The sequence below is a fragment of the Salvia miltiorrhiza genome, chromosome 7, assembly GCF_028751815.1.
Source record: "Salvia miltiorrhiza cultivar Shanhuang (shh) chromosome 7, IMPLAD_Smil_shh, whole genome shotgun sequence".
NCBI classification, from domain to species: domain Eukaryota; kingdom Viridiplantae; phylum Streptophyta; class Magnoliopsida; order Lamiales; family Lamiaceae; genus Salvia; species Salvia miltiorrhiza.
The window spans coordinates 19582494-19610392 of record NC_080393.1 but is presented as its reverse complement, the minus strand read 5'-3'; the positions used below and the strand labels follow the sequence as shown (position 1 = coordinate 19610392).

Below are 27899 nucleotides of genomic sequence, written 5' to 3'. Positions count from 1 at the left end.
CATTTCCTAAAAATTCGGAGCCGCTAGGGTTTCAAAGAACATTCCAACAAACCCTAGAAGGACAGCGACGTGGAGAGAAAGAAAGGAACGAGGTCAGGGATACGATCCCCCAAATATCGAAACGACCAGGGTTTAAGGGGACGTGCCAGCAAAACCCTAGCCGTCAGGCCTATACCTATATATACTACTTCATTAACACAATGGGGGAGGCCGTCATGAACACTAAAACTAATACTTACGATCATTCCCATTCTAACACATTCTCTAGCATTATTTTGCCTCCACGCTCCCAGCCTTAGGTTTTCCGGTGATCAGATCAACCGGGACGACCCAACGGCCCTCGCTCATTGCTCAATCGCCTTCAACTCCGTCTACCAAATTGACCCGATTCAATATTTCATTTACTTTCAATTGCTTTCAATACGATTTTTATTACAATTATTTACTGACTTGAGCGTCGGAGGCCCTTCCATCGACACCCCCACCGGTGCTCTTCGGAGGGCTCTAACGTTGCTTGTGGTCTCAGGTTGCTAGTGCCCGTCGATCCAGACGTGTCTGACGTCACTTCCGTGATTGTTGGATTTATCCCCCACAAATATCAATTTTCAATTTTCTTTGTTTACTTATGTAATTTATCTAAAATAAGTATCAATTTTTAATTTTTACATCTAAATATTTTATAGTATCAAATAAAAAATACAAAGAAGTGAAATGATGAGTATAACTTTCTAATATTGAATCAAAATATATTTCACAAACTTTTGAAAAAAACATCTTACTATACTAATTTTCATAACCAAAGTAATGAATTTGAAAATCAAATAACAATTTTTTTTTCATATATTTAAGGAAATACATTATTTTCAGGTCAATCATATAGAATTTCGGGTTAATTTCGAGTTGATCCTATCAGGTATCAAGCTATTTAATTACGAACTATTTCGATTGTAATTTTTATAGGATTAATAATTTTTAAATATAATCTTTATAATGGATTAATTGAATCAGTGCACAAATTTATGCCTGAATTAAGATCTTCCCACCCACAATTAGTTCATATTTCCGTCACCAATATTTAAAAGAAATTGGGCAAATTGCATGAAAATACCCCACTTTTTTTCAAATTTGATTTTTTGACAAACTTTTTTTTTGTTGCAAAAATTTGACCGAGCTTTCAATTTGTTGCAATGTCCGGCCCGTTAAATTTTCGGGCCAAATGAATGCCAACGTGGCATTAAAAATGCCACATCACACTCACAAACCCCCCACGTCACCCTCTCTCCCTCTCTCTCTCTCTCTCTCCACGACCTGTTTCGCCCCCCTCCAAATTCTCCCATCGTCTCTCCCGCTCCCTACTTTTCTCAAATCGCCGGTTCTCGTCGTCTCTCCTGCTTCCTCATTTTCTCAAATCGCCGGTCGCCGTTCTTCTGAGAACAAAACAGGTAGTGGTGTCCAAATGGAAACCAGTGCCGCCGCCTGAGAAAATGGGGTGAGCCCTAATTCGCTTGCTCGCCGCTCTTCGGCTAGAGAAAACGTCGGCCCTCAAGCCGGTGGACCCGAGAATTTGGGCGGTGGAAAACAGGGAGTCGGAGATGGTGATGTGGGGAGACCCGAGAATCTGGACAGATTTGGGCGGAGGAGGAAGTGGCGCGACGGGGTTGAAAGGTATTTGGGGCGGCGCCGCCCCTCTGTAAACCCTAACCAAGCAGCGCCGCTGCCCCTCGATTTTTCTTGAAATCCTCGCCGGGAAAAAGGTCGATGATGAGATGATAACATCTCTGAGACCACTCCCCCTGAAATTCTCGATTTTCCTTGATTTAGGAGCATTTTTTTGAAGTTTTTTTTTTCTAGAATTGAAAGTTTTTCTTCTTCATTCTTCAATTTCTGATTTCGGGACGGCGTGGTTGTTGGGTATCTGTGGCGGTGGAGGGAGGAAGTCCGGCGAGTTGTTTGGAATTTGGGGGCGGTGACCGTTGCTGTGGAGGTCCCAGAATTCCGGGAGGAAGTGGCGGCGATGTTGTTTGGAGGGGGCGGAAACAGGGCGTGGAGAGAGAGAGAAAGAGGGAGAGAGGGTGACGTGGGGGGTTTGTGAGTGTGATGTGGCATTTTTAATGCCACGTTGGCATTCCGGGCTGCCAACTAAGATTTCATTTGGCCCGAAAATTTAACGGGCCGGACATTGCAACAAATTGAAAGCTCGTTCAAATTTTTGCAACAAAAAAAAAGTTTGTCAAAAAATCAAATTTGAAAAAAAGTGGGGTATTTTCATGCAATTTGCCCAAAGAAATTCACCTACAAAGAGGACCTATTTCTTCACTTCACCAAGATTTGATCCCGTTTGATTCTATTCCATATACTCCAATATAGATATATCTTTTCAAACTTTTCGTTTCTCTCACTACATCAAATCAATTTTGTCGATTAGGAATCGACAGTGGTGACATAATTAAAGTACCAAATCGCCTCCGTCCACTAATTCAAGGCCTACTTTTTTTTTTGGTCCGTCCACCAATTTAAGGCCTACCTATTTTTAGTAAGTTTTATTCATATTTTAATTGGTGGGTCCCAATAAACAATATACTTTTTCCACTCAACTAATAAACAATACACTTTGTGGACCCCTTTCTCTACTTAACCAATAAATAATACTCCCTCCGTCCCATAAGCTTAGGCTTGTTTTCCTTTTTTGAATGTCCCATTTATATAGGCTTGTTTCCATAAAAAGTAATATTTTTTTTACTCATTTACTATTATATTTCTATTTAATTCTTTAATTTACTCCCACTTTAATACATCATTAAATAATAAATATGGGCATACAAGGAAATTTACTTATATATTTTTATTTCCAATGATTTTTCTTAATCTTTGTGAAAATCTCAATCAGCCTAAGCTTATGGGACGGAGGGAGTATATTTTGTGGGACCCTTTCTCCACTCAACTAATAAAAATACCATTTTTCTTAAAATTCGCATTTTTTCATGTAGGCCTTGAATTCAAGGACGGGGGGTAAATTTATTTGGCATAAGAGCATTCCAGCCCTAGAGAATGAGTGGTTCCCACTTTTAAGCCTATGCTCCACCTATAATATAATTAAGATTTTGAGTTTTCTTACTTTTTCAATTTAAATACTCCATCGTCAAGTGTATCACAATAGAGGTGCCCACTTTTCGATTTCGGGTTCGAATCGGAATCGTCGGTTCCACGGTTTCAAAAACGGGAATCGAAACCGAATCAAAAATATAGTGTCATGATTTCGGTTCGAACCGTGAATCGTCGATTCCAGTTTTGGTTCTGAACCGGCAGTTCCCGATTCTAAAAGATGGAACCATTTTTTTATACTCCCTCCGTCCCGGCTTTTGGTATCCAGTTGAGAACGGCACGGGTTTTAATAAAGTGATTGATGTGTTGTGAGTGGAATAAGGTCCCACATTTTATGTGAGAGTTAAAATAATTAAAGTGGAGTGAGGGCTTCATCTACTTTTACCAAAAATAGAAATGGATACTAAATTGTGAAACGGCCAAAAAAGAAAAGTTGGATACTAAAAGTTGGGACGGAGGGAGTATATTTTTATTTTTATTTTATGTTTTAAAGTATTGATTTGAAGTTTATAAAATGTACACAATGTTGAACTATTTATTTAGATTGTAAATGATTGAAATTTAGTACTCCCTCCGTTTTTTATTAAATGTCCACAGCCGTCAAAATACACATACCAATAAAATAAGATATTTTACATTTGTAACCTTAGTAATTGTCATAATAAATGCATATATATATATATATAACTAATTATTACATTGATACAAGTATTAAATAAGGATAAAATAAGAAAAATGTCATAAATATACTCTCAAATTTTGAAATGGGACACTTATTGAGAAACAAAAAAAAATGAGCTAAATGGGACACTTATAAAAAAACAGAGGGAGTATGAATTAGATGTGGAAATGAGAATTGACCATTTTATTTAGATTACAAAGGGTTGAAGTTTAGTATAAATTCGATGTGGGAATAAAAATTTGAGATAGATAAAAGTAAAGGATATAAAGGAAGCACACGAACTTAGGTTTTTTCAATGCACATGATTCCCACATCGAATTTTTACTAAACTTCAATCATTCACAACCTAAATAAAATGGTCAATCCTCATTTCTCATTCTCATATCTAATTCTTACTAAACCCAACCATTTATAACTTAAATAAATGGTTCAACATTATTTACATTTCATACAACACTTTAAAATATAGTAAACATTTTTAAAAAATGGCGGTTCGAATTGGGAACCGTCGGTTCTAGGGGCGGTTCTACGGTTCAGTTCCGGTTCCGAACAGGGAACCGCCAGTTTTATAAACTTGGAACCGTAATCAAACCGGCCGAACACAATTTCGTTTGTGGTTCGGAACCGTCTCAGAGTGTCCGGTTTCACGGTTCGATTCTCGATTCCAATTTTTTTGGCCACCTCTATATCACATAAAGAATGGTGTGGGTTTAAAAAAAAATTGATAGATGAAGTGTTGAGTGAAAATGAGTGGTTGTGGTTGAATTGATTGTGGAGTTATATAAAAATGAATGGTTGTGATATACTCTTAAGTCTTATGGGATGGACGAAAATAGAAAATGTGATACACTCTTACGGGACAGAGGGAGTATATTTTAATATTAAAATAGATATTATATTTTAAAACAAAATTTTTATTAAATTTAAATTTGAGAAATACAATAATTAAAAATTAGGTAAAAAAAGAAGCTAAATTAAATTGATTTTGTATTAAAAACATATCGAAATTATTTCATTTTCATTTCATACAAATTAACCTATTTAATTTTAAATCAAACATTTAATTTTAAATTAAAAATATCAATATTACATTAATTAAAATATAATACAATAAATAAAAATATTACAATAATTAAAAATTAGATAAAGAAATAAATAAAAGAATCGAAAAGTTTAGAATTTTAAAATTTTAAAAAAAAATCAAAATTTAAAATTCAGTCGCCCCACCCTTCAAAGAATACCTCCTGTCGATCCAACCCATTGCCGCTCTCACCCATCATCTTCTTCCTTCTGTTAAAATTTATGTCTTCTTCTCTGCAAATTCAGTCGCCCACACCTAGGGATGGCAGTGGATCCTGGACCCGGTCCAGATCCGTGGATCCAGATCCGATTTTACGGATCTGAATCTCAATTTCTTGGACCCGCAGATCTGGATCTGGATCTTAATTTTTCAAACGAATCTGGATCTGGATCTGAAAATTTGAGATCTGGATTCGACCCAGATCCGACCCGTGGATCCGTTTTATTTAATACTCCCTCCGTCCGCCAAGATTATGTCACTTTACTTTTAAGGCAATGGTCCCACCATCCTCTTTAATATTTTATCCTTACTAACACCCTTTATTTACAAAAAACCCACCTCAAATTCAATCTCAACCACACATCCCATAAAGTGGTGGGACCCTTTCTCCACTACATCAAAATCACCACCAATTTTATTAAATCTTGTGCCCAAGCAATTTGATATAATTTTGGCGGACGGAGGGAGTATATGTTATTTTATTAATAATATTAGATACATTTAAAATTAAAAACATTAAAAACAAAATAGTCAAACTCAAACCCTATACTCTCGGTTCCTCACCTCACTTCCTCTCCCTCACTCTCACTCACGAGTCACCCGCCGCCTCAACCCTCCCCCTGTCACAGCCCAAAACCATTTACTTCCTTTGCAAATTTTATTTGAAAATTAGTATATTTTTGAGTTATTAATATATATATATATATATTAGTCGAGTTTGTGATGAATCTAGTCGGGCCCCTAGTTAGATGTGACTTTGAACTATAAATTATACCTATAAAAATAGAAATTTATTTTCCTAAATATTCTTTTAATATGAATTTGGGCCTCAATAAATTATTGCTTATTTATATTGGACCAGATTTATGATGTTGGGCCGTATATTTATGTAACTTTGCATAATTTTAAAACATTAGCTATTATATTAAATATAAATTTTTATTTTAATTCTGTTAGAGATTTAACTAAGTTTGCTTCAAGTTTAATTTTGTGGACTTCAAATCCCCACGTATTAACCGTAGCACCGAAGCATCAAACAACCGCCTTACTTATTTTTTTATCCACATCCATCTTCATCACCGCCATTGTTTTTGTATCATATTTATTCATCTTATTCCTAGCTCTGTAACTTACAAATCATAATTTTTACACAGCAAGCAGATTTCTCTTTTCGGTAACTTCATTCCCTGCTTTTTCACAGTATGATAAGTTCTTTTCCTGATTTTAATTCAGCAAAATCCAAGTTATTCTCTTGTCTTGCAAAAACGCAGCAGCCAAAACTCCCACAAAAGAAATTCTTGTTTTATTTCCAAACTTGCATACATATCATTGAAACTATTTTCTGTAAATTCCATAAGGAAATCAAATAGAACAGAGATTTTACTAACTACACAGAAAAGGAAAAATAGGAGAAGAAACTGGAGGTGGGAGTTCGTGGCATAGAATAGGGACAGAGAAGAGGGGAGTCGGCGCCGTGCGCTGCATGCGCCACGGCGGCCGGCGGAGAGAGGCAGGGGCGGCAGCGCTATGGACTCGGCTGCTGCGGTGCATTTCTGATCGGGAGGAGGGAGAAGGCGCCTGGGCAGCGCCGCTGTCAACGCAAGGGCGGCGATGGTGGTGCTGCTATCGGCCAGGAGAGAGAAGGAAGGTGAGGGCGACGCCGGGAAGGAAATGGTAGCGGCGAGGGGTAGAAGGTAGGCAACAGCCGAGGGAGGAGGGAGAGAGGTCGATGGGGAGCTAGAGATGAGGAAGAGGGAGAGAGGTTGAGGAGAGGACAAGGGGAGGCAGAGCCGCCGGCCTCCGGCGACGGCGCTGCCGTCCGGTGGCGGCGGCAGGAAGGGGGCCGAGGGAGAGAGAAAAGGGAAGTGGGGGCTGCGTGAGTTTTGTGAGCAATTAGGGTGTGGGTGTGTGTAAATTAGGGGAGTTGGAAGAGTGGACTTGGGCTTGGGCCTAGGATAGTTTATATTTTAAATGGGCCCAGGTTTATTAAATGATTGGGCTATAATTTGATTAGCTGTTGCACTAATTTATTTTATCAAAAGACTTGCATTTGCATATTATTTTTCAAAAGATGTCATTAATACAATATTTGGGCTAGATTATTAATTTGAACTTAGTTTTACTTAAATATTGAGCCCAAATCTTTTTACAAGAAAAACTCTTATATAATCTATTAGACCAATGTTTTTTTTTAAAATGATTTTATGATAATAAATTCTTAAGATTTAAACTATTATTATTATTTTTAAAGTTCAATTAGGCCCTTATGTATTATTATTTGAATTTATCTGACTAGGTGCGGCGCGACTAGGACGTTACTTTTATTTGATTTACTCAAGTTAGCATACAAGTTGAAGTTCAAGTTAAAGTTCAAATACAGGTGTGGGATTTATTTCAGTACATGCCCGTGGTTAATTCTTGTCCATTTTAATGTCATGTGTTTACCATATGTGAGTTGCATTAAATTGTATCGCTAGGGGCCCGCTCAATGGGTCCAGGACATTAAAGTCCTTGGTATGCTACAATGTGATTTCATGTTAAAGTTATGGTTGCAACCAGTCGCCAGGGGCCGGCTCAATCGGTCCAGGACGGAAAGGTCCTTGGTATGCCACAGTGCGACTTTCAGTTACCAATGTATTGATCATATGTGATTCTCATTTTATTAACGTGGACAATGATTGCATGTTCCCACACTGAGTGTACCCTGTATGCTCATCCCATACTTAACATTTTCAGGTTTTTAAAGGCCGGAGGCGCGTGGAAGGTCGAATGGCGAGTCAAATATTTTGAATTTAGTTTTTCTGAAAAATGTTATGTTTAGTAAAGTATTTTAAATAAAATATTTATTTTGTTATTTTTCACATTAAATATTTAATTATATGCATAGTTTTTCCGCGTGCGTTTTCATTTAAAATTAAAATGGATTTGGGTGTCACACCCCCATTTCCAACTCGCCACTTCCTCACCCGCCGGCCGCCGCCGCCTCTCCCGCCCGCCCGCCGCATGCCGCCCTCTCCAGTTCTCCCGCACGCCCCGCCCCTCTAAAGTTCTCCCGCTCGCCGCCTGTCTCGCCTCACGCCCCGCCTGCCGCCTCACTCCCATCTCCGACCGTCTCCCTCTCCAGATCGCCCTTCGCCGCCGCCTCACTCACCCGACCACCCACTCCAGTTCTCGCCTCCTCCGTCATCTCGCTGACCAGCTCGCCGCCTAACTCCACTGCCGCTGCCATTTAGACATGTCTACCACATGATATTCTCAATCCACATGATGCTCTCAATCCAGGGTTAGATTTTGATTTCTGAAATTGTGTTAGATGTTGATTTTGATTTGATTCTAATTTATGTAGTTGTGTTAGATTCTGATTTTGGATTTTATTTCTGAAATTGTGAGAAATTCTGATTTATGAAGTTGTGATACATTGATGATGACAAGGTTCATGTTGTTGAATCCAAAGCACCAAAGAAATATGGTGATTACTTTATGCGCCAAATTGTCAAGCTTGAAGGGATAATGACTGATATCAACAGAATAAAGCTGGAGTAAGAATTAGAGTCTTGCTGTATGATTTGCCCTTTTCATGGTTTTTGAATGGCCCCTAAGAGGAAGAAAGAACTGGGGCAGTTTTGTGGCGTCATTTTTATTGCATGAATGTATTTTGTGCAATATTTTTCATAATGAAAATTAGATGTTGATTTTGTGAATTATTTTTTGAATTTAATTTAAAACAGTAGATCCATGGATCTGGATCCGTGGACCCGCGGATCTGACGGATTTGGATCTGGATCCAAAACTTTCAGATCCACGGATCTGGATCCAGATCTGGATCTGGTATATGAAAACGGATCTGGATCTGGATCTGGTATTGGCCAGACCCGGTCCAGATCCGGCCCGTTGCCATCCCTACCCACACCCCATGTTCCCCTTCTTTTTTCTTTTTTCTAATAATAATAATAATAATAATGGTGTGTGCATAGCACATGCTTTATATATCTGCCTTCAAGTATGCTTCCAAAATTAGAGCTCACCTTGAGCTTCATCGGTGCGCCAACAGGACGGCATTCTAGCGGATCGGACCGTCTAGTCCGACAAGCTTCGGGCCAACTTGGATCGACAACGAGGCTGGCCCAATCACTTAAGAAAACTTATTCGTTCAGCCCGATAATCAGGTTGGATTTATCTCAAGACCAACCTGGACCAGACCCAGGTTGGATATTTCACTTCAAGTTCAACCTGTTTAACATTCAGGTTGGATAATTCGCACTTAGCTTGAACCGATTCAGGTTTGATATTTCATTTCAAGATCAATCTGGACCGGACCCAGGTTGGATATTTCACTTCAAGTCCAACTTGTCTAACAGTCAGGCTGGATAATTTGCACTCAGCTTGAGCCCGTCAAGCTAGCCTGACAATCTAACACGACCTTAAAAGCCCAAACAATCAAGTAGATTGGCCCATCTAGCCCGACAAGCTACGGATCAATTTGAATCAACAACTAGGCTAGATACATCACGTTTGGCCCAAGGATTACCATCAACCTAGTTAACGAAGTCAAAAGATCCCGATGTCAACCCAAGAGGCATCTTTATCTGATCCGCCAAGCTAACATAGTTAAAGGGTGAATCTACATGATCTCGTCCAAATCGCAACAACTTGGAAGTGGAAGGTTTGGATAAGGTCAGCTGGTAAAACCCTAGCGGCTGGATATCCTCTATATAAACAGTCCGACTAGGTGACTAAAGGGGACATGAAATCCGACTTGCAAATATCTCATATTCTTGAATTCTCTCTACTTCCGCCGCCAAGCTCATTGCTCTCACGAGTTGGAAATAGCCAACCTGGTCTATTTTCACCTCCAACTTTCCATTAGCACAACCCAACGTCACCATTTCCACCCTCCGAACGCAGCTGACATCTTGGAATAACCATTCATTCCGACCCATCTTTCTATCTTATTTATCATCCTGCTTCGATATTCCGTTACTAACTTGAGCATCAGAGGCTCTACAGTCGATACTCTCTTCTGGTGCTCAACTTAGAACTCTTACGTGTTCTTATGTTGACAGGTTGCTAGTGCCCAATCGATCTGGACATGCAGATGTCGTCCTCAATTGTAGATCTAGCTTCTACAAAGGGCTATACGTTTTCATTGTCTTCTTCGTTCCAAAAAAACTCATCACCATTTACCCTTGCTATCTAAGGCTGCCACATCTCAGGGCTAGCACAATTGTCAGATTAATCTAGCATTGAGATTTCGATTGCAGTGGACTCTGAATTTTTTTGGAATGAAGAAGACGATGAACACTTAGAGCCCCTGAATACTGTATTTAAACGTTTGAGATTAATAATGAATTTATTATTTAATATAGATTAGATGCTATGTTAAGGATAAAATAGTATATTGCTTATTATTTTTATTATTTTATTAAATGAAACGAGTGGTCATAGTGAATAAAACAGGGAGAATGAATAGAATTATAATAATGATAAAGGTTGAAATTTATTTTATAGAAAATAAGAGAGAGCCAAAAAAGGCCCAAGTTGTTATAGACAATAATTGTTGGTAGTATGATTCTAGGCAACAAGGCCCAAGTTGAGAATACCAAAAGAGGTTTGAGGCCATGACTTGTCCTTAGCCTTCATGAGCAGCACCCTACACCACGCAACCCATCCTTGCCACGTCATCCTCTTATCCCACGGGCTCCCCCACTCCAGCAGCAATCTCAGCCCTCTCGCCGCCGCCTCCTCCGCCGCCTCGAACTCTCCTTTCCCTAAATATATCTGCCCCAACACCACATAACCCTCCCCTACGAACGGATTCTTCGCCACGCTCTCCACCAGCATCTCCTCCGCCCTTTCCAACCCCATCTCCGCCGCGCCGCATACCGCCTTCCAGTACAGATCCCTCGCCGCAATCTGTTCCTTCCGATCCAAAACCCTAGTGCACCCGTCGAACACCGGAGGAACCACCAGCTCCAGCTCTCCGTCTCTATCCGCCGCCACCGCCTCGCCCGCAGTTTTTAGGTATATCTCCTCTTCTCTTACAATCAGAGTGTAGATCGCCGCCATTCGCGACGCGGAGCTCATCCACAGCCCCGGCTTGCCGTCGCCGGGCCAGAGAGAAGTGAGAGTGTTGTTGCCGACGAACTCGAGGCGGCCGTCGTGGTTGTCGAACAAGGTATCCTGGAAGCTGAAGAGCTGATCGCTGAAATCCGCGATCGTCATCAAGAGGAAGATCGCCACCAGCCGCCTCGAGATCAGCAGATCCTCGCCGGTTTTGATGTGCTTCACGTTGATCCCCTCCGCGGGGCAGATCGACTGGAGCTTAGCGCGCCAGCTCTCGTCTTCTCCAAGCTCTCCGCCTCCGCGAAACTTCTGGAGAGCGATCTCGGACGATCGGAGGTGGTCGACCAGCTCGGCGTCGGTGTATTTGAAGAGGAGGAGGTCGTGGATGAGAGGCTGGCGGGGGACGATGCAGAAGAGGTGGATGAGGCGCTCGGCGGCGGAGCCGACGTGGCCGCGGACGGTGTCGCGGCCGGTGGAGGAGGGCGGGAAGATGGCGAGGTTGACGTAGGAGTTGGAGTAGGCGGAGTGGAAGAGGCCGCAGAGGCAGACGGCGTCGGGGGCGTTCCAAAGCTTGAGGATGCGGTAGACGCCGATGAGGTGGTCGAGGAAGCTGCCGTGCTTGTGCCAGCACTCGCCGGCGCCGGTGGCCTGAAGCACGGAGACGAGGCGCGGTAGGTGTTGGTCGACGTGATGGAGCTCGCCGCGCAGGAAAGGGCGGGCTGATTGGAGCAGTGGTTGGAGGCTGTGGTCGTGTTGTAGAGTGTTGGAAGATGGCGCCATGGATAGTGTTGTGTTGAAAGATTGTTTTGGGAATTGCAAGTTTTCTAGATAAGCTTAGAAAATGTGGCCACGACAAAAAAACCTTCTCTTTCCGTGTTTAAACTAACTTCACCTTTTAAAAAACATAAAAATAAAATAATTTTATAACTTTATCAGTGACAATATATGCAAATTTATGTGTCGTCTCAATAAACGCTCTTCTTACATAACGAACATTCAAATGCCTACAACTGGAAATGAGTCTTAGCAATCTCCTCCATCAAACACCAATGCATTAGTGATTGACTAACGAGTTCCAGCTTGCTAAGTCTTATTAAGACTTAGAAGACCAGCCCATGTGACCAGCAAACTCACCATTTGCATCTTGTGTAAAGAATGCTGCATCCATTCAACATCTATACCATCCATCAATGCGTGCTACTTCATGTTTGGACTAGGAATTTGTTATTCCAACCTCTTTCGCTCGTTGCCACCTTCTTATTCATCTTCTCACTCATTTGCACAAACAATACCTTCATCTCCCTCATTTCTTGGTATTAGTTCCACCAACTCAAACATCTTCACTCAATTTACACCCTATAAATAGCTGCCAACTATTTTCAATCCCCTCTCCACACAATCACTTCTACCACCTACCAAATATTTCCAATATATATCTATATATTTTCTATTTAGTTCTTAATTCTAAGAATAAGAACTAACTTTAATTAACTTCTAAGTTCATGTATGCTTCCAATTTGATATGCATCAATATTACTCTATCTGTCTCACAAAAACATCAACTTTTTGTTATTTTGGATCGTGTTATAAAAACATGAATATTTCTATTTTTGAACACTACTCCACTATAATCCTTATACTTTTTATCTCTACTTTCATAGAGTGAAACCTTTTTTTTTTTTTTTTTTTCACTTATACACTTTTATCTAATATTTCTTAAAACTCGTGCCATTCACAAATGTTCATATTTTTGTGAGACGGATGAGTTAAGATTTTTAAAATTTCTACACAAATATATAAAAATAAACAAACAAAAAATAGAAACAGTTTAACCCAAACCAAATTGAAATATGACTGCTAAATCAATCAGGTTCGATTTGCGAAAAAAAAGAAGAATTTCGATTCAAGTTTGTTCAGCCCAAATGCTCACTAACTTATTTAGGTAACTATGTAAAGTAGGAATCAGTATACTACGATTCCATGAAGTCGCTGTATTTTTGGGGAGATTCCAGCCTCAGTACTAAATAGAGTATCAAAGGAAAATATGCTAAATAGCACAATGTCATTGTTTTTTTTTACTAAAGATCAATCGACAACAGTAAAATCAATGTTGACGTTCGTCAAAAATAAATTGAAAGTCTTGAAATTGTGTGAACATCAGCTACTTAGCTATGTTTTGTCGATTTGGTATTAACTTATCTGTGTATTTAAGCCGGGGCAGGAATCATGTCTAAGGCCTGCAATATAAAAGTAAATGTGAAGGCATCTTCCTGGAGCTTTTCGAACCTGCAATAGAATGGAAAATCAGAGCCCCATACTAACAAAACCAAAATAAATAATTTAAACATAATAGTAAGGGAAATTTTTGACATTGCAGGTACAGATTATCCAAGAATTAATATCAAAATCATGGGCATTGATGATCTAAGAATTGATTTGGTTGTTAATTAATTAATAGGTAGTTTCTGTAAGAAAATTGCTACGACATACAGCGACTTATCAACTGCCAACTACTTCAAGTCAGTTTTAGAATATGACTCTGCAAAAGGGCTGATTTAAAGACTAGAACTTGACATCAAATGAATATGCCTTTTTATGTGTACTTGGCTAGACCACCACCATCAAATGTATCGATTTAGTTAAACAATAACTTTTTAAAACTTTTTTGCAAATAATGCACAAAAGGAATATGCATCATCACCTTCCTGACTTCGAAAAATGCCCCGCACCAAGTAAGCATTTAAAGAGTAGAGCATTATCATCAGTCTTGAAATCTCTCAACTTTGAGACAAATTTAGCCGGTTCGGAGTACATAACCCGCGTATCTGCATAACATAAGCAGAGTCCAGTTATAACGTAATACTATAAAATAGATCTTGGTTCTGTTGACAATCAAAAAAGTTTTACCATTTATGTTCATTTAGTCTTGAATTTTAAACTTAAAAAGCAGAACATCAGGCAATGGCTAATTTAAGATCGAAGGCAATGCTCAAATATAATTAAGAGGATCAAAAGAAATGAAATTTTCACATCTAAAGAAGTCTACGGAAATGTCTATTTTTCATCAGAAAGTAACTAGGAGCCTTCAACGAGCTTGAAGGAAAACCATTCACATATAAATCCAATCCATGCTAATAAAAAATTGGATGAATAACATGCTTTCAAGCTTGTACTGTGACAGGATTTTAGAAATGATATAAACATAGGGCTAACAATTTTTAGAGCAGAACAAAAAGGTAGAAGTAGAAGGAAGAAAGAGAAGAAACGCTGGAACTCTTCAGCCTTTTCTATCTTGGTATGCTAACAAGAGATATAATTCTTTCATGACCACAGGCACAAGTCTTAGCATTAGCTCCCATACTTACCATTTAATCCGGCGGTAAAAAGAAGAGCTGGATAATTTTGTGCTTTAATCTGTAAGAATAGTAAATCAATTCCAAAAATTAATGTAAATTATCATATTTGATGAGCTGAAAATAAACCAGTTAAATATAGTTGCTCACGTTGGTATGGAAAATCTTAAAACATGATCTAGGTTCAAACTCACATTATCGATCGGGGAGTATGACTTCATGTAGAAGTAAAACTCTTCTTTTCGAGGATCACCCCATTCCTGTAACGAGTAAGAAACGTAAGTTGAGATGCTTTATTTGCAACTTATAATCCTCTCAAAAGGAAGAACTGATAATGGATTAAACCAAAAAGCAACTAGGATGAGAACTTGAAGGAGGAAATAACAGAGTAAAACATGGAAAGCTTACATGTTACTAGAACAAGACATGCATATTCAAACTAAGAGAATACGGGTGGCAACTACGAGTGAAGAAGACCCAAAGAATAGTATATATCATCAGGAGCGGAAACCTTATTACAGCCAAGTTCTCAATTTCTGTAATCTCTATTGGACCCTACTTTAAGAGGTTTGCTTCTTTTGTCTAGGCACTTATGCAATTTATGATGTATTTCCCACTGGCTAATACAGCACAGTGTCTAGACTTACGGCATGATGAATATAGAGGAGGGAAAGCTCTATGAGTTATATATGCTGCACTAGTATTAGGATAGTTTTATAGCTAGTGATGAATCAATACTGAAATTACCGTGCATGCTAGTTTTAAAACATTAGATTATAAAATCTTATCCTTAAATCATCTGTGTAAATATTCTTTAGAGGGGTTTTACTAAAGAATCAATTATGCCATTACTTCAGAAAAAAGAAAATAAAGTCAACGCCATGAAAAGCAGCCTCACCTCCCACTCTGAAGTTGTAAGAGGGATTGTTGGATCAAGCATAGTAGTCAATACATCAAGAAAAGGCACCCCGCCCACAGCAGCCTTAAATAAATCAGGCCGCATGTTAATAACAGCACCAATTAGCAAACCACCAGCGCTTCTTCCCTCAATGCAAAGTTTTTCCTTGGAAGAATACTTCTTTTCTATCAAATATTCAGCACAAGTAATAAAATCCGTGAATGTATTTTTTTTCTTGAGCAGTTTTCCATTTTCATACCACGGTCTCCCCATTTCACCACCTCCACGAACGTGAGCAACAGCAAAAATGAAGCCCCTGTCCAACAAAGACAACCTTGGCGGCTTGAAGTATGGATCTATGCATTCCTGTTAAAAGTCAGTCGGTTAGAAGATGAATCAAGAGAGTCCTACAGATTCTGCCACCCAGAAAGTATGACGGTTGTTGCTTCCAATAATTTTGAGTGTAAATGATATTTGCGGATGACCGACCACATAAAAGGCAATATATATCTCCCTTCAAGGGGCCGAGTGTTTCATGCAATTAATTCAGATAAACCTTCAATCAACATTTGGTGATGGGTTAATTGCCAAATAAATCACCAGTTTTGACCATTTTTGAAATTTAAACACCACTTTTCAAACATTTCATTAGCGACTCCACCATTGATATATAGCAATTTTGACATTCCCATTTTTTAAGCATTGCAACGTAATTTCAATGGTGAAACAATGTTGTTTCAGGAAAAAATAATGGGAGTGTCGAAATTTCTACAAATCAGAAAGTGGAATCATGATTGAAATGTTTGAAAAGTGGTTTAAAATTGCAGAATGGGTCAAAAGTGGTAATTTATTTGGAAATTAACTCTTAGATGAATTACCTCATAGGAACCATAACCATAGAGAAGTAATGGATCTGAACCATCAAGCTTCACTAGATCTTTTCTATATACAATTGAAATGGGTATTTGAGTGTCATCACCAGCAGTAGCCCACTGTCTTTCAGTTATGTAGTTAGTAGAATCAAAGCCTCCCAGGACCTAAAAAAGTGAGCAAACAATTATATGGGACATTCATATTTTACTATTTTTTGCTCAGTACTGGAAAATTTATTTTAAGATGAAACCAAGTTCATTTGATAATTTGAAATTAGTGAACATTTAGTGCACAAGTCATCCACTTTAAGGAGAGACAAATCAAACAAAAATGCTAAGCTCAAATTTGATGCCCATTCTTTTGGCTCCATCTTACTCCTCCATTTGATGAATTTCATCATTATTCTACTATATATAGGAGCAGTCACATAATTCATCTCATGGGGGAGTACCATGAAGACAAAAGAATGGGCATCAAACTTGGACATATATATCTATATAGAGCAAACAAACTGACAAACAATAAGTTGCGACACCAGAATAAACTTAACTTTTGAGCAGACAGTTTCTCTCTCCAAATCTTCAATAAATTATGAGCCTGGTTTGTTCTGCGTCAGATTTTCTTAAGCTATTACATGCATACTAAGGAGAAGAGTGTCATATGAACCATTACAATTTCAATAAACCTACATCACGATTTTTTGAAGTTAATGGACCAGTGAGAGGGGCAAAAAGACGAGAAAGTCGAGTTTTTTAATTACGAAAGATAGACCTTATACATGACTTTCTATATCCACTTACCTTTCCGGAGGACATATATGTGTATGTTCATAACCGTCCTTTGAGTAAATTTATTTTGTAGGAAAATACAGCTCATGACAAATAATCAAGAATCACTTTCATTTACAAGAGAATAATTAGTAAAAAAATGGACAAACCTATCAAAATCCTTTTATCAAAATGTGGTATTGATCGGAGAAACACAAATATCATTTTAACGAAATTCATTCACCATTTTCAAGAAATTTTGTCTAAAAAAATCATCAGTAGGTTTAATGAATCCTTAATCTGAACTAAAAGACTATGAAATCAACCCACAGAGGTGCTGTGGTAGTCAATTTATGCCTGAGAATAATCAAGTGGGAATCCTTTGATTGATTAAGATGGGAGGATCATTGTGCCACCTTGTATTCCTTGAGGCAGGATATTACAGCAAAACATTTTGACCTTTTAATTTCAATTTCATAACCACCATCAACCCACCCCTTCTTTATTATTCATATCCCAATACTGAGACTCCATTATTTCCAAAAGTATTTCCTTGAACCAACAACGAGATTCACTGAGCCCTAAGTCACTACTTTTGAGCATAACTTGCAACTCATTAACCTATCCTCATCTTAGACCCTTTCTGGGAACTATATCAGGGTTGGATAGATTATATCTTGGGCATCGACCTCCCAGGGCACTCAAACCCCCAACCACCCCATAAAGGAAGAATAATATATCCTATAAAAGGAAACAGGAAGACGGAGATAACATTATACAATTGATAATCCCCCGGCAACACCAAAGATAATTTATTTATAATAATTACAATTATTTTTAAAAAAATATTGGGGAGAGGGGACTCAGGGGAGGACGGAGGACAATGGAATCATAAACAGCTATATAGCTTTGTGTAGAAACCAATGTAAAGAAGAATCCAATAAACACATAAAATAAAGTGCACATAGAAGGGAGGGAAATGCTGTATGAATTCAAAGCATAAACAAGAGCAAGGAGATTCAATCCTAAACAGATAGTGATGTGCTTACTTACGGTTTCAATCTTCTTGAGGACTGAAATACCAGAGTCCATATCATAATCATAGACGGAAGAAGGTGTCCTCAATGAGCTATAACGATATCTCAAAATACTAGAAGAGAACAGTGACTCCGAAGGATCTACTGAATATATAGGATCAATAAAATCCACAGTCCGACCACCTTGAAGTTTGTCCAGTGGCTCCCCAACAGAAGGAAGGCGATATATTGTTATCTTGGGCAGACCATTTTCACGCTCATAAACCACAAGATGATCAGTAAATAGTTGCATGTCCTGAATATTTACACTGGTACAAGTACAAAAATGTCAGCTTAATTCATCATTAGATGTCAACTGAAAAGAAAAAAGCAGCTTGGAAGATCTCTGTCCACAAATTAATAAAGTTTAAACACTAGCAAGGAGATAAATTCCAGTCTCTTGAACAATTCTTTGCTGCAGTGACTAAAAACAACTGTATTGAAAGCACAGTGATAAATCAACTAGAGACATCATCTATAAAAAAAAAAAAAGATGCACTGAAGGCAAGCAAATATTAAACTTTAATCCACACACCTTAACTTCAGTTAGCATCTGTTATAGAATTATGAGGAGGAAAAATATAGTAACAGATGAGAATCCAGGTACTGCAAAAGCAAAACAATCAAATGGATAATTTTCATCCCTGAGTCCTGGTATAATAATATGATTAGTTGTTCTGGATTATAGTTTCCCACACGTGCGTTTACTTTGATGGATAAATTTATCATGGGAAAATGAGGGATAACAAAAATTTATGCCTTTAAATGTCTCCTTTCTTTTCCCACATTTTATACAAAAGAGAAGTTCACCATCTTTCCTTCCTTATTTTCACTTCAAAGTGGGATAATATTAGCCCTCTAAGATAAATTTATCCATCAAAGTAAACGCACCCTTAATAGATAAGGGAACTAAGTGTAACAGGATAAACAGTTGGTTCTAACTAATTACTACTATGTATATTTCTAAGTGCCAGTGGTCAAGTTGAAATAATTCGAAGTCACAACAGTTGAGAATTTGACAATAAATATAAGAAAATATCATAATTTACATTTGAGGACGGCTATCTCAGCCGCACAAGTTTTTACCTTGGCCGGTGAGGAAGGATGACTGTGGTAACTGATGTATTATCTAATGGACAAGCAAGTATTTCGGAATTGAAACACGCGTCACTTCTTCTCTTAATAAAAAAATGATTTCCACGGTGACTTGCTGATGTGTCTATGCCATCCAACCGGGGTGTCAATACAGTTAGCCCACCTTCAGGCTTCGAGACGTCAAGGTAAAAGATGAATTTTGTAATTTTGCTCTCAGATTCAACAAATAGGAACTTCTTGCTCTCAGAAGAAGCAAGATGAAGAGAAAACATGTCATCGTTTTCATGATAAAGGCAATGGTCCAAAGATTGTTCAGTCCCCAGCTTATGCAACCATACCTGCCAAAAGCTACACAAGATCACTAATAGGTCTGAAATATTGGTAAAATCAAGCAGGCACACATGAAAATAAACAATAAGCACATTATATACAAAAGATAATTACTGTATAGGTTATCCATTAAGAAACCAAGAAACATTTCCATCTCCTGCTTAAATAAGATCACAGGACGCTTTGACCCTCAAATAAGAAAAGGAAGTCTCAATAGATCCCTGGAGTACCGCATGCCTTCTCTCTGATAAGGCAACTCTTCTCTGTAAGGGAGGGAGAAACAAAACACTCTGATCCCATAATCGGACAGCTTCTCATCCTCTATGCAGCATCGCTCCCATCCTTCAACCACAATCACTCAAATCTAGTCAACCGTTCAAATTTACACCAAATCTTAATCACTACCCTCTCATTTATCCACAATTTGTTGAGTGCCAATTACAGCATCTTAGGTTACACCTAATCAACAAGCCCTGCATTGCCATTCCCTTTTCCTCAGCATCCACCTGTCATGTCTCCCCAAGTTCTTTACTTTACATTTGTACTTTCTCCGATAAGAGACTTTGGGAACTTGATAATTTAAAATTCAAATGGAACTTTCACATCTCTTAATATAATGTCGCAGCTACTTGTTAATCAGTATATCATGGCATAAAAAGTTTGTTCAATATGTAGTGTTGAATTGAGCTTGTTTATTATCAAAATGAGAACATACAATTCATTTCATACACAATGAATATCACCCCCATCATATGTTCAACTCAACATCCATACCTTGTCAGGCCGGAGGATTTCATCCCTAGTGGTGTAGACTAGCGCATCATCGCCGGCCCATTCAAGAACTGAGGTAACTCCAGACAGAGGCTTGCCTACTGGTGTTTGAGACTCGGCATCAATGACATAAACTGTGTAAATTTCATCTCCTTTTGTATCTTCTGCATAAGCTACCAGTTTATTGTTTGGACTAACCTACAAATGAGGTAAATGAATCATAATAACCAAGTGAGAGGCAATACAGTTAAATTAACAATGAATAATTTTCAGTTAGGGACAGTATACTGAGAAGAAGAAAGAAAAAGAACATTAAGAGGAGAGCATAAGTGATTTTGCCTTGAAAGCACCAATAATGTAAAAGGCATGTTTTTGAGCTTTAACATTTTCATCAAGAATGACATGCTCTGGAGGGGCATCGGGTCCAGTTAACATGGTGTCATAAACGGATGCCGGAGCGTTACTATCAGGCACAAGACGGCGGCAGTGTTGGGCATATTCTTTACCCTCCAAGGTGCGTTTATAATAATAATAAGGTCCCCTGCGTAAAGGTGCTGATATGTCATCTTCCTTCACGCGGCTTCTTATCTCACTATAGATCTGATCTTCTAATTTTTTGGTTCCTGAATAACAAGCAACTAAACAGTTAAATATCTCATGGCGTGTAATTTAAGAAATAACCTTACTTGGATATTTGAAAATGATAAAATAATTTAGCTATTACACTTTCAAAAGTAGTTCCGGAGGATCTTAGATTGGAATATACGTGAAGTGTGTGTTTATTATTCTACGATATTAAATAGTGGGATGCCGGTGACTTCATCTCGTATAACCATCGATATAACCCCAAAATCCTCTTAATTAACGAACTCTCTGAGTGAGAGGTGAAAGAGATGAACAGACCAGACATCATATGATCCACGTAAGCATTCTCCCGACGAAGATGCGCCAAAACTTCGGGATCGGAGCGAGAATCGTCGCGAAGCCAGTAGTAATTGTCGACTCTAACGTCGCCGAACATCTCCATCTCGTGCTTCACTTTCTTAGCCTTGGGAGGCTCCATTTTCGTCAAACTTCTCCGCTGAATGTACGTCGCCGAACATCTCCATCTCGTGCTTCACTTTCTTAGCCTTGGGAGGCTCCATTTTCGTCAAACTTCTCCGCTGAATGTGAGATGCCGACGAAGAAGATGGGGATTTGAAAAGCTTATAGTTAGTGTAGAGTTGAAGTGATGTGAGCGAAGAAATTGCAGCTCTGGTTTGGGTTGTTGAGATTGATGAGAATGATAAAATGTGATACGGCAGCTGATAAAGGCCGCTCATACCTCATTTCCGCCGCCGCCGTTGTTGTCTTTTCACTTCTAACTAAAAAATATCGTTTTATGTTTGGTATCCTAAATATAAAATTTAAATAATACAAAATTCATTTTTAAATTTTGTACTAGGAAATCTCAATTGCAAAAATTATAAATTTAATTTTTATTTTCAAATGTTTAAAACTAAGGTTACAAAATAAGTAGTATAAGTTTGTGATTTATTTTACAATTAATCATTCTAATGCACTACTGATTTATTCAGAAATATTTTTATTTTCTAATGCATGTTTGTTATATCATACTAACAATCATCTTGACGGCATAGAAACAAGTTTCTCTATATTGTGATTATTGATATTTCAAAACTATTTAGATTTATCTCATAATTTTTTTTGAATTTATATATGTTTGTATTTTGTTGTTTGTTACTATTTGAAATCTATAATTATTAAATTTAAAATTTACTATTATTATATTAAATTACTAATGATAAAGTGTTTCATATATATTGTACTCCATCCGTCCACGATCTTTTTGCCATTTTCGTTTGTCTTTCCATTTTAGGTCATATACATTTGATTTGATTTAATTTAGAAACTTATCTGAAATGATGTAGGGGCATTATACGTTACAATGGAGAAAGTGATGGATGGATGTGGTGAAGTATTCATATCTGTTCCTTTTTTGTTATTTAAGTGTACTGGATTTCCTCTGGAGCTCTGGTAATGAAATGAAAGGATATAGCTGCTATGAGTTGGATGAGAAGAATGTAGTTGTTAAAAAGAAAGATGGTCTTTCTCTTATCTTGTCTGATGTTCTTAATTCCACATACTGCATGTTACTGATTCTTGTAGAGCTATTGGTTGATCAACTTGGAATACAGGTGATGTTGTAGAAAGTGGTAGTAAAAAGGTTTCAGCTTGGGTGTTTTGTGGTGATCCTGGAGAGGTTTGGGTAGACATGTGGCTTGTGTCATAGAAAAGCATTCATGGTGTTCCCCCTTTTCACTACTTCCACCAACCAGAAGCATCAAAGGTATCTGTTTCTGCTGTGGCTGCACCATTTTCTAAAATTATGACTTTCCAGCCCAGGTACTATTTGTTCACTTGATTCCCTTTCATTTTACAGATATGTGATTGTCAGTGCTTGCACCAAAGTCTTTTCACTTGGATTGATATTTCAAAACCATGGAGTTGCTTCTCGGTGATTAGCGATCATTTTGCTCAAAGTACATCTTTTATAAGCTTGACCTACTCTGCTTTCTAAATCTCTCAAGGATAGTTTGATTTGATCATAGAGATTCTGTGGGTTTCTTGAGATCAAGTTAGGATTCTACAGCAGATGTTTGATGGTATTGTGTTGGAAATCCTTACCGATCTACTCCAGTCAATGAGAAAACTTGTACTGAAATGTAGTTTTTCCATGACAATCAAGTTTCATTAGGTCTCGGCATCAAAGACTTCTTCTCCCTTCCGATATGGAGAAGAACAATGCTTAAGTTGAAATCTCTTTTGCAGAGCCCGGCTGGTATGGCACAAGGCCTCCTCAGCAGTACGAGGTATGATCCAAAGCGGGAGAGAGTAATATCAGCTAGGATTTTGGATTTTCTCATAATTCACTTTAGCGGTAAATGTCAAATTCTGAGTCTTATATTTGCCTTAATTTGCGCTTTTGAGGACCTTGTTTGTAGTGTCATATTTTTTGTATGAAATTTTGTAATCTAGGTTTATGAGAAATTGTGCATCGTTGAATGTGAAATAAAAATTCAAGTTTTTTCCCATATTTCTACTCTTATTTCTTGCCACTATTACCTTTTCTTACATTCTGCCCACCTTAATATCAACTTTTCTTAGCTCTCTTTTTTTTAGTTTTAAAAGCTAAAAAACCATCACATTTTTAAATTTACAAGATAAACTAAGTTGGAAATTTTTTCAGTAACTAATAATTCTAAAATTTAGCAACGGGAAAAATTTTAATCTAATAACAAAACAAAAAAAGAAGTTATAGAGAAAATAAGATACAAGTAAGGAAGGCACAGCAGCAAAATTGAAAAATTCTCTAGCTAGTAGCTGTTAATGACTGAGTAAAACAAAAAAAATGAGTAGCACAAAAAATCTACCCTGTCAGGAGTTGCAAAGCAATAAAAACTCCCACTGACACTAATACACAAAAGGGGCAACCATCTCTCTACTTCTTACCCCAAAATTACAACCCCTTCAAGCCCAAACAAAAAGAAAACCAAAAACACCTGAATCATCAGCAAATGTCAGAGCATCAATTTTTCTCCTTTTTCCTTTCAGGAGTAGATAACACCAAGCTTCTTTGCAAATTCGTCATCATCGCCATCACCATCAAGGTATTCTTCTTCACCATCTCCATCATCACCACCATATCTATCAAAATCTGCCCCACCATGTAGCTCAGAAGTAAACTCCTCTCTCTGTTCATATGCTTCTGACGCTTCATCCACCCGGCTCTCAGCAATTATACCAGTATTAGCTTCTAGTTTGCTGGCAACAGGTTGTGAATCGTTGTAACTGCTCTCCTCTGCTCCAGTCGTTTCCATCGATGCCAAGAGAGAAGAAACCGGCTCACACTTACCTTCCTTTTGATTCTTATCTTCAATAACATCTTCACCTGCAGAAGAATTCCCGTGCTTGACAGTTCCAATTGCTTCGCCTCTCTTCCGTTTTAAAATCTCCTCTAGAGGCTTTGGCCCATCAAAAGAAACAAGACTCCCATTTTGTTGAAGGGCATCAGGCACCACATATTTTCTCTTACCAAGTTGCTCTTGACCCATCACGTGGTGTCCACTAGGTTCAGCATTTTTTCTGTTTTTCAACTCTGCTAGACTTTTTGGGCCAGCAAAATCATCATTATCGTCACTAGATGTGTCTCTTCTAAAGTGGGGACCTCTATAATTCTTCAATCCATTAGTAGAAGCGCCTTCTATCCTTCCTTTAATTCTGTCTTGGATACGTCCCTGGATGGAGGGCAGACGTGTCCTAACAGAAGACAGTCTACCATTGTCAGCTCGTCTAATCATTTTCCTATCAATTGGAGATGATGATCTTCGCGGAAGCCTTATTCTTCCTTGAAGGCGATTGCTAAGAGAATTTTCATGCTGGGGAGCATATCGTTCATGCCTCCACAGATCCTCGTGGCTATGATAACCGGCATGCTTGTCATGAACCTGCTCATGACGAATTGTAGACCTCAAAACACGAGGCTGCTTGTTCCTTGTCAAACGATCTCGTAAATCTAATTCAGCCCTAGCATAAGGCCTCCTGTGACCTGACATCCTCTCAGAAGAAGCTCTGTCCCGCTCCAAACCATAGTTACCGTTGGGGTACCCTTGCGAGTCATACCCATGTAGATACCTATACCTATCATTATCAGCTTCAGCAACCATATTGTAATCAGTCAAATTATCAATATCATATTCATTCCGGCCCTCGTATTCCCTTGACATTCCATATGGGTTTTCGCTGTGATAAAAATCAGAATTCCTCCCCTCATCGTCAACAAGAACGTCAAACCCAGGAGAGGGTTCCCTTGAAACATCTCCTACATTCTTATTATCGATCATCCCAGGGTCATCCACCTGGTGAGGCTGTTTAACACTGATGAACCGATTGACCATGTCTCCATTAGAAACAGGATGGCTATAGTCTAGAAGCTCATTGATGCATGATGTGTCAGGTATCCTCTTGTTTCTAGAAAGTTCATTTATATGAACACCAGGTTTCACTACAATTTCTGCTACTTGTTGATCTACAGGACCCTTGATTGGTTTGCCCTTATTTGTTGGTGGGGGAATCTTCTTTCCCAGCATAGAGATGTCAACCTTACTGAGATTTGAAGGTTCAGTCGCAGATGCTGTTACGGGCACCACTGATGCTTTATTTCTCATGGAATTTGGTACGTGAGTAAAGGAACACCAATCACCTTTTAGACATAACCCACTTTGGAAAAATTTACAGGGCACCCCTTGTATGCTATTTGCATCCCCGACCTGCACCGGAGTCATTGCAACTGTCTGCAGTAGAGGTTGAGCAGACCCTGTGGGTGTCGGTAGTTGCGTCCCAATTAACCCATCAAGTGGCTGAAGAACAAAAGTTTAGAAATAGTTTTAGAAAAGAAACCATGTCAACCTAATCACGAAGTGCTTATTTTGGAGTTAGAATCCCATCTGTACATATATCATATCAACTACTTTATTTATGAAAAATATATCATATCCATGACAAAGATCTCAATCAGCTCACTTGATGCTGATTAATACTCCCTCCGGCCCATTTCAATAGGCCATAAGACCTGGGCACGGACGTTAAGAAACTAATAGTTTATAATAAAATAGGAGAGAGAAAATATCTTTTTTAGGGTATATTTGTCTACAAAGTAGGAGAGAGAATGGAGATATACATTTTTAAGTGAAACGAATATTTGTGAGTGACAATGGCATTTGGTGTAAATTATGAGTTGAGTGAGGGTGTTTGTTATATATTAATTTTCCATTTTAGGAAGTGGCCTATTGAATAGAGACGTCCAAATAAGAAAGTATGGCCTATTGGATTGAGGGAGTAAATGATATTTACAATCAAGAAATGTAAATGACTAACCGGATGTCGAAATCCGCACTTTGGATTCAAGCAGTTGCCATTTAACCAGAACCAACAGTCCCTTGGATTTACCCTGGCAAAGTCACTGTGTCGGTACTCACACTCACTTCCCTGAAGAAATAAAACTAGGTATAAGCATTTTTGAAAAGGGACATGACAAATAAAAATGCATGATGATACAAAACTAATACATGTCTAGAAGCTGCAGTGCACTTGAAGGCACCAATTAAAATTCAACCAATTCAGTTACCTAATTCGGGATGCTCGGAACTGATTAAACAAACTGAATCAATCGGGATAGAGTTATAAATCAAGTACAATTGTTGCTTCAGCATAAAAAAAAAATCGTAGAAGGATGGAAGAAACTAATTTCTCTAATGATTTGTATCAATAAACAGCATAAACAATGCTAAGAAGCAATCCCTCAACTTACAATCAGAATAAACGGTTGAAACAGCTAATACAACAAATGGAACAAAACATGAAACGGTTGATAGATTATCAGCAATTTATACCAATTCAGGGTCCTAACCTTTCCTAATAGATTGTAGTAGATACCTTTCCATCCACACTCTTTCAAGATAAAAATCAAAAGGATAAAAGCAAAAGAAAAAAATAAAATATCAATTCAAAAGGTAGGGTTTATCCAGGCTAACTCTATCTTGCAAGGACCTCCAGCAACAAATAAGCCAAGAATAAACAAAACTCTAATCTCTAAAGCTGTTTGCACCACCAGTAACAATTTAAGCCTTCACACGCCAGAAAGAAAACATCAAATTGACGCTTTAAATTCAAAAAAAGGCTTCAACACGAATATTACAAGAAATTTTATCACTCGATCATGCCACGTGTGGAAACCAAAGAACGCTATTTAGGCAGAAGAGTACATATCATATCATAAACAAAACATGACAAAAAAGCAATGAAAAGTGAAAATGAATTTTTTGACAAGAAACCTTTTTGCAGGTTAAAGGAGAAGCGAGAAAGTAAACACAATCGGTGTTCTTCTTGAGCGCTTCTTCTTCGGCAGAAGGAGGTTGAGGTGCGGCAGCTCCCGCCAGTCTCCCACCCTCAAGCTCCCCAGTAATCATTATTAACCAAGAAAAGGGAGGAAGAGAGAGAGAGAGAGGGATCTAGGGTTTAATTGTTGAGGCGGATAATCTCATGCAGGGTCGCTATCTTCTTCTTTTAAAGCTGCAACAGATACATACAGCCACCCTAATGGGAACGATAATGGACTATGATGAGAGAGAGAGGAGAGAGAGCGTGTTGTGTAGGGGAGATGGAGATCCCCTTTCTCCCCTTCTTCTTTTCCATTTTTTTAATTTGGGGTTTGGGATTTGAAGGCGATGATTGATCAAGGTTGGACTATTTTTTATTCAAACTAGTATTTTCAATCAAATTTTATTTTATGCGTTATATTGGTAATTATTTAAATATTTTGCCTTATATATCTTTTACCATTACTAAATTACGACTTTATTGAAAAAAGAAAAAGAAAAAACCTAAGAACCCTTTAAAGCACTGAAAAGTAGACTAAGGATCGAGCCTTGTTAACACCTCATTAAGAAAAACCCAATAGGCAAAACCTTAAAGAGGAAAAAGAGTACTCGTCTACAAACAAAAACAAACCAAAAAAGGAGAAGAGCGGA

The 27899-nt window shown here is 38.2% G+C and overlaps 3 protein-coding genes and 1 long non-coding RNA gene across 5 annotated transcripts; 1 reads left to right on the top strand and 3 right to left on the bottom strand.

The window, feature by feature from the left end:
• The first annotated feature begins 6109 nt into the window (after window positions 1–6109).
• Window positions 6110–8788, top strand: LOC130993250 (uncharacterized). 2 transcript variants are annotated; one of them, XR_009091603.1, is made up of 4 exons: window positions 6117–6258; window positions 7381–7464; window positions 7821–8367; window positions 8517–8788. It is a non-coding gene; the product is annotated as an uncharacterized LOC130993250 (long non-coding RNA). The 2 variants fall into 2 exon arrangements; XR_009091602.1 differs by having other exon boundaries at window positions 6110–6258; window positions 7821–8788.
• A 1774-nt stretch (window positions 8789–10562) lies between these two features.
• On the bottom strand, window positions 10563–12465 carry LOC130993233 (uncharacterized). The gene has a single exon (XM_057918052.1). It carries the CDS (start codon window positions 11925–11927, stop codon window positions 10656–10658), a length of 1272 nt encoding a protein of 423 aa, XP_057774035.1. The 5' UTR covers window positions 11928–12465; the 3' UTR covers window positions 10563–10655.
• Window positions 12466–13177: 712 nt separating this feature from the next.
• On the bottom strand, window positions 13178–21413 carry LOC130993249 (uncharacterized). Its single transcript, XM_057918075.1, has 11 exons — window positions 21214–21413; window positions 20650–20933; window positions 20314–20508; window positions 19201–19547; window positions 18092–18383; window positions 16277–16435; window positions 15399–15764; window positions 14695–14760; window positions 14513–14561; window positions 13849–13972; window positions 13178–13433 (listed from the first exon to the last, which is right to left on the bottom strand). The coding sequence occupies exons 1-11, from the start codon at window positions 21371–21373 to the stop codon at window positions 13355–13357; spliced, it is 2121 nt and encodes a 706-aa protein (XP_057774058.1). The 5' UTR covers window positions 21374–21413; the 3' UTR covers window positions 13178–13354.
• A 2165-nt stretch (window positions 21414–23578) lies between these two features.
• LOC130993227 (zinc finger CCCH domain-containing protein 17-like) lies at window positions 23579–27607 on the bottom strand. The gene is made up of 3 exons (XM_057918038.1): window positions 27204–27607; window positions 26248–26358; window positions 23579–25730 (listed from the first exon to the last, which is right to left on the bottom strand). The coding sequence occupies exons 1-3, from the start codon at window positions 27336–27338 to the stop codon at window positions 23922–23924; spliced, it is 2055 nt and encodes a 684-aa protein (XP_057774021.1). The 5' UTR covers window positions 27339–27607; the 3' UTR covers window positions 23579–23921.
• Window positions 27608–27899: the final 292 nt, after the last annotated feature.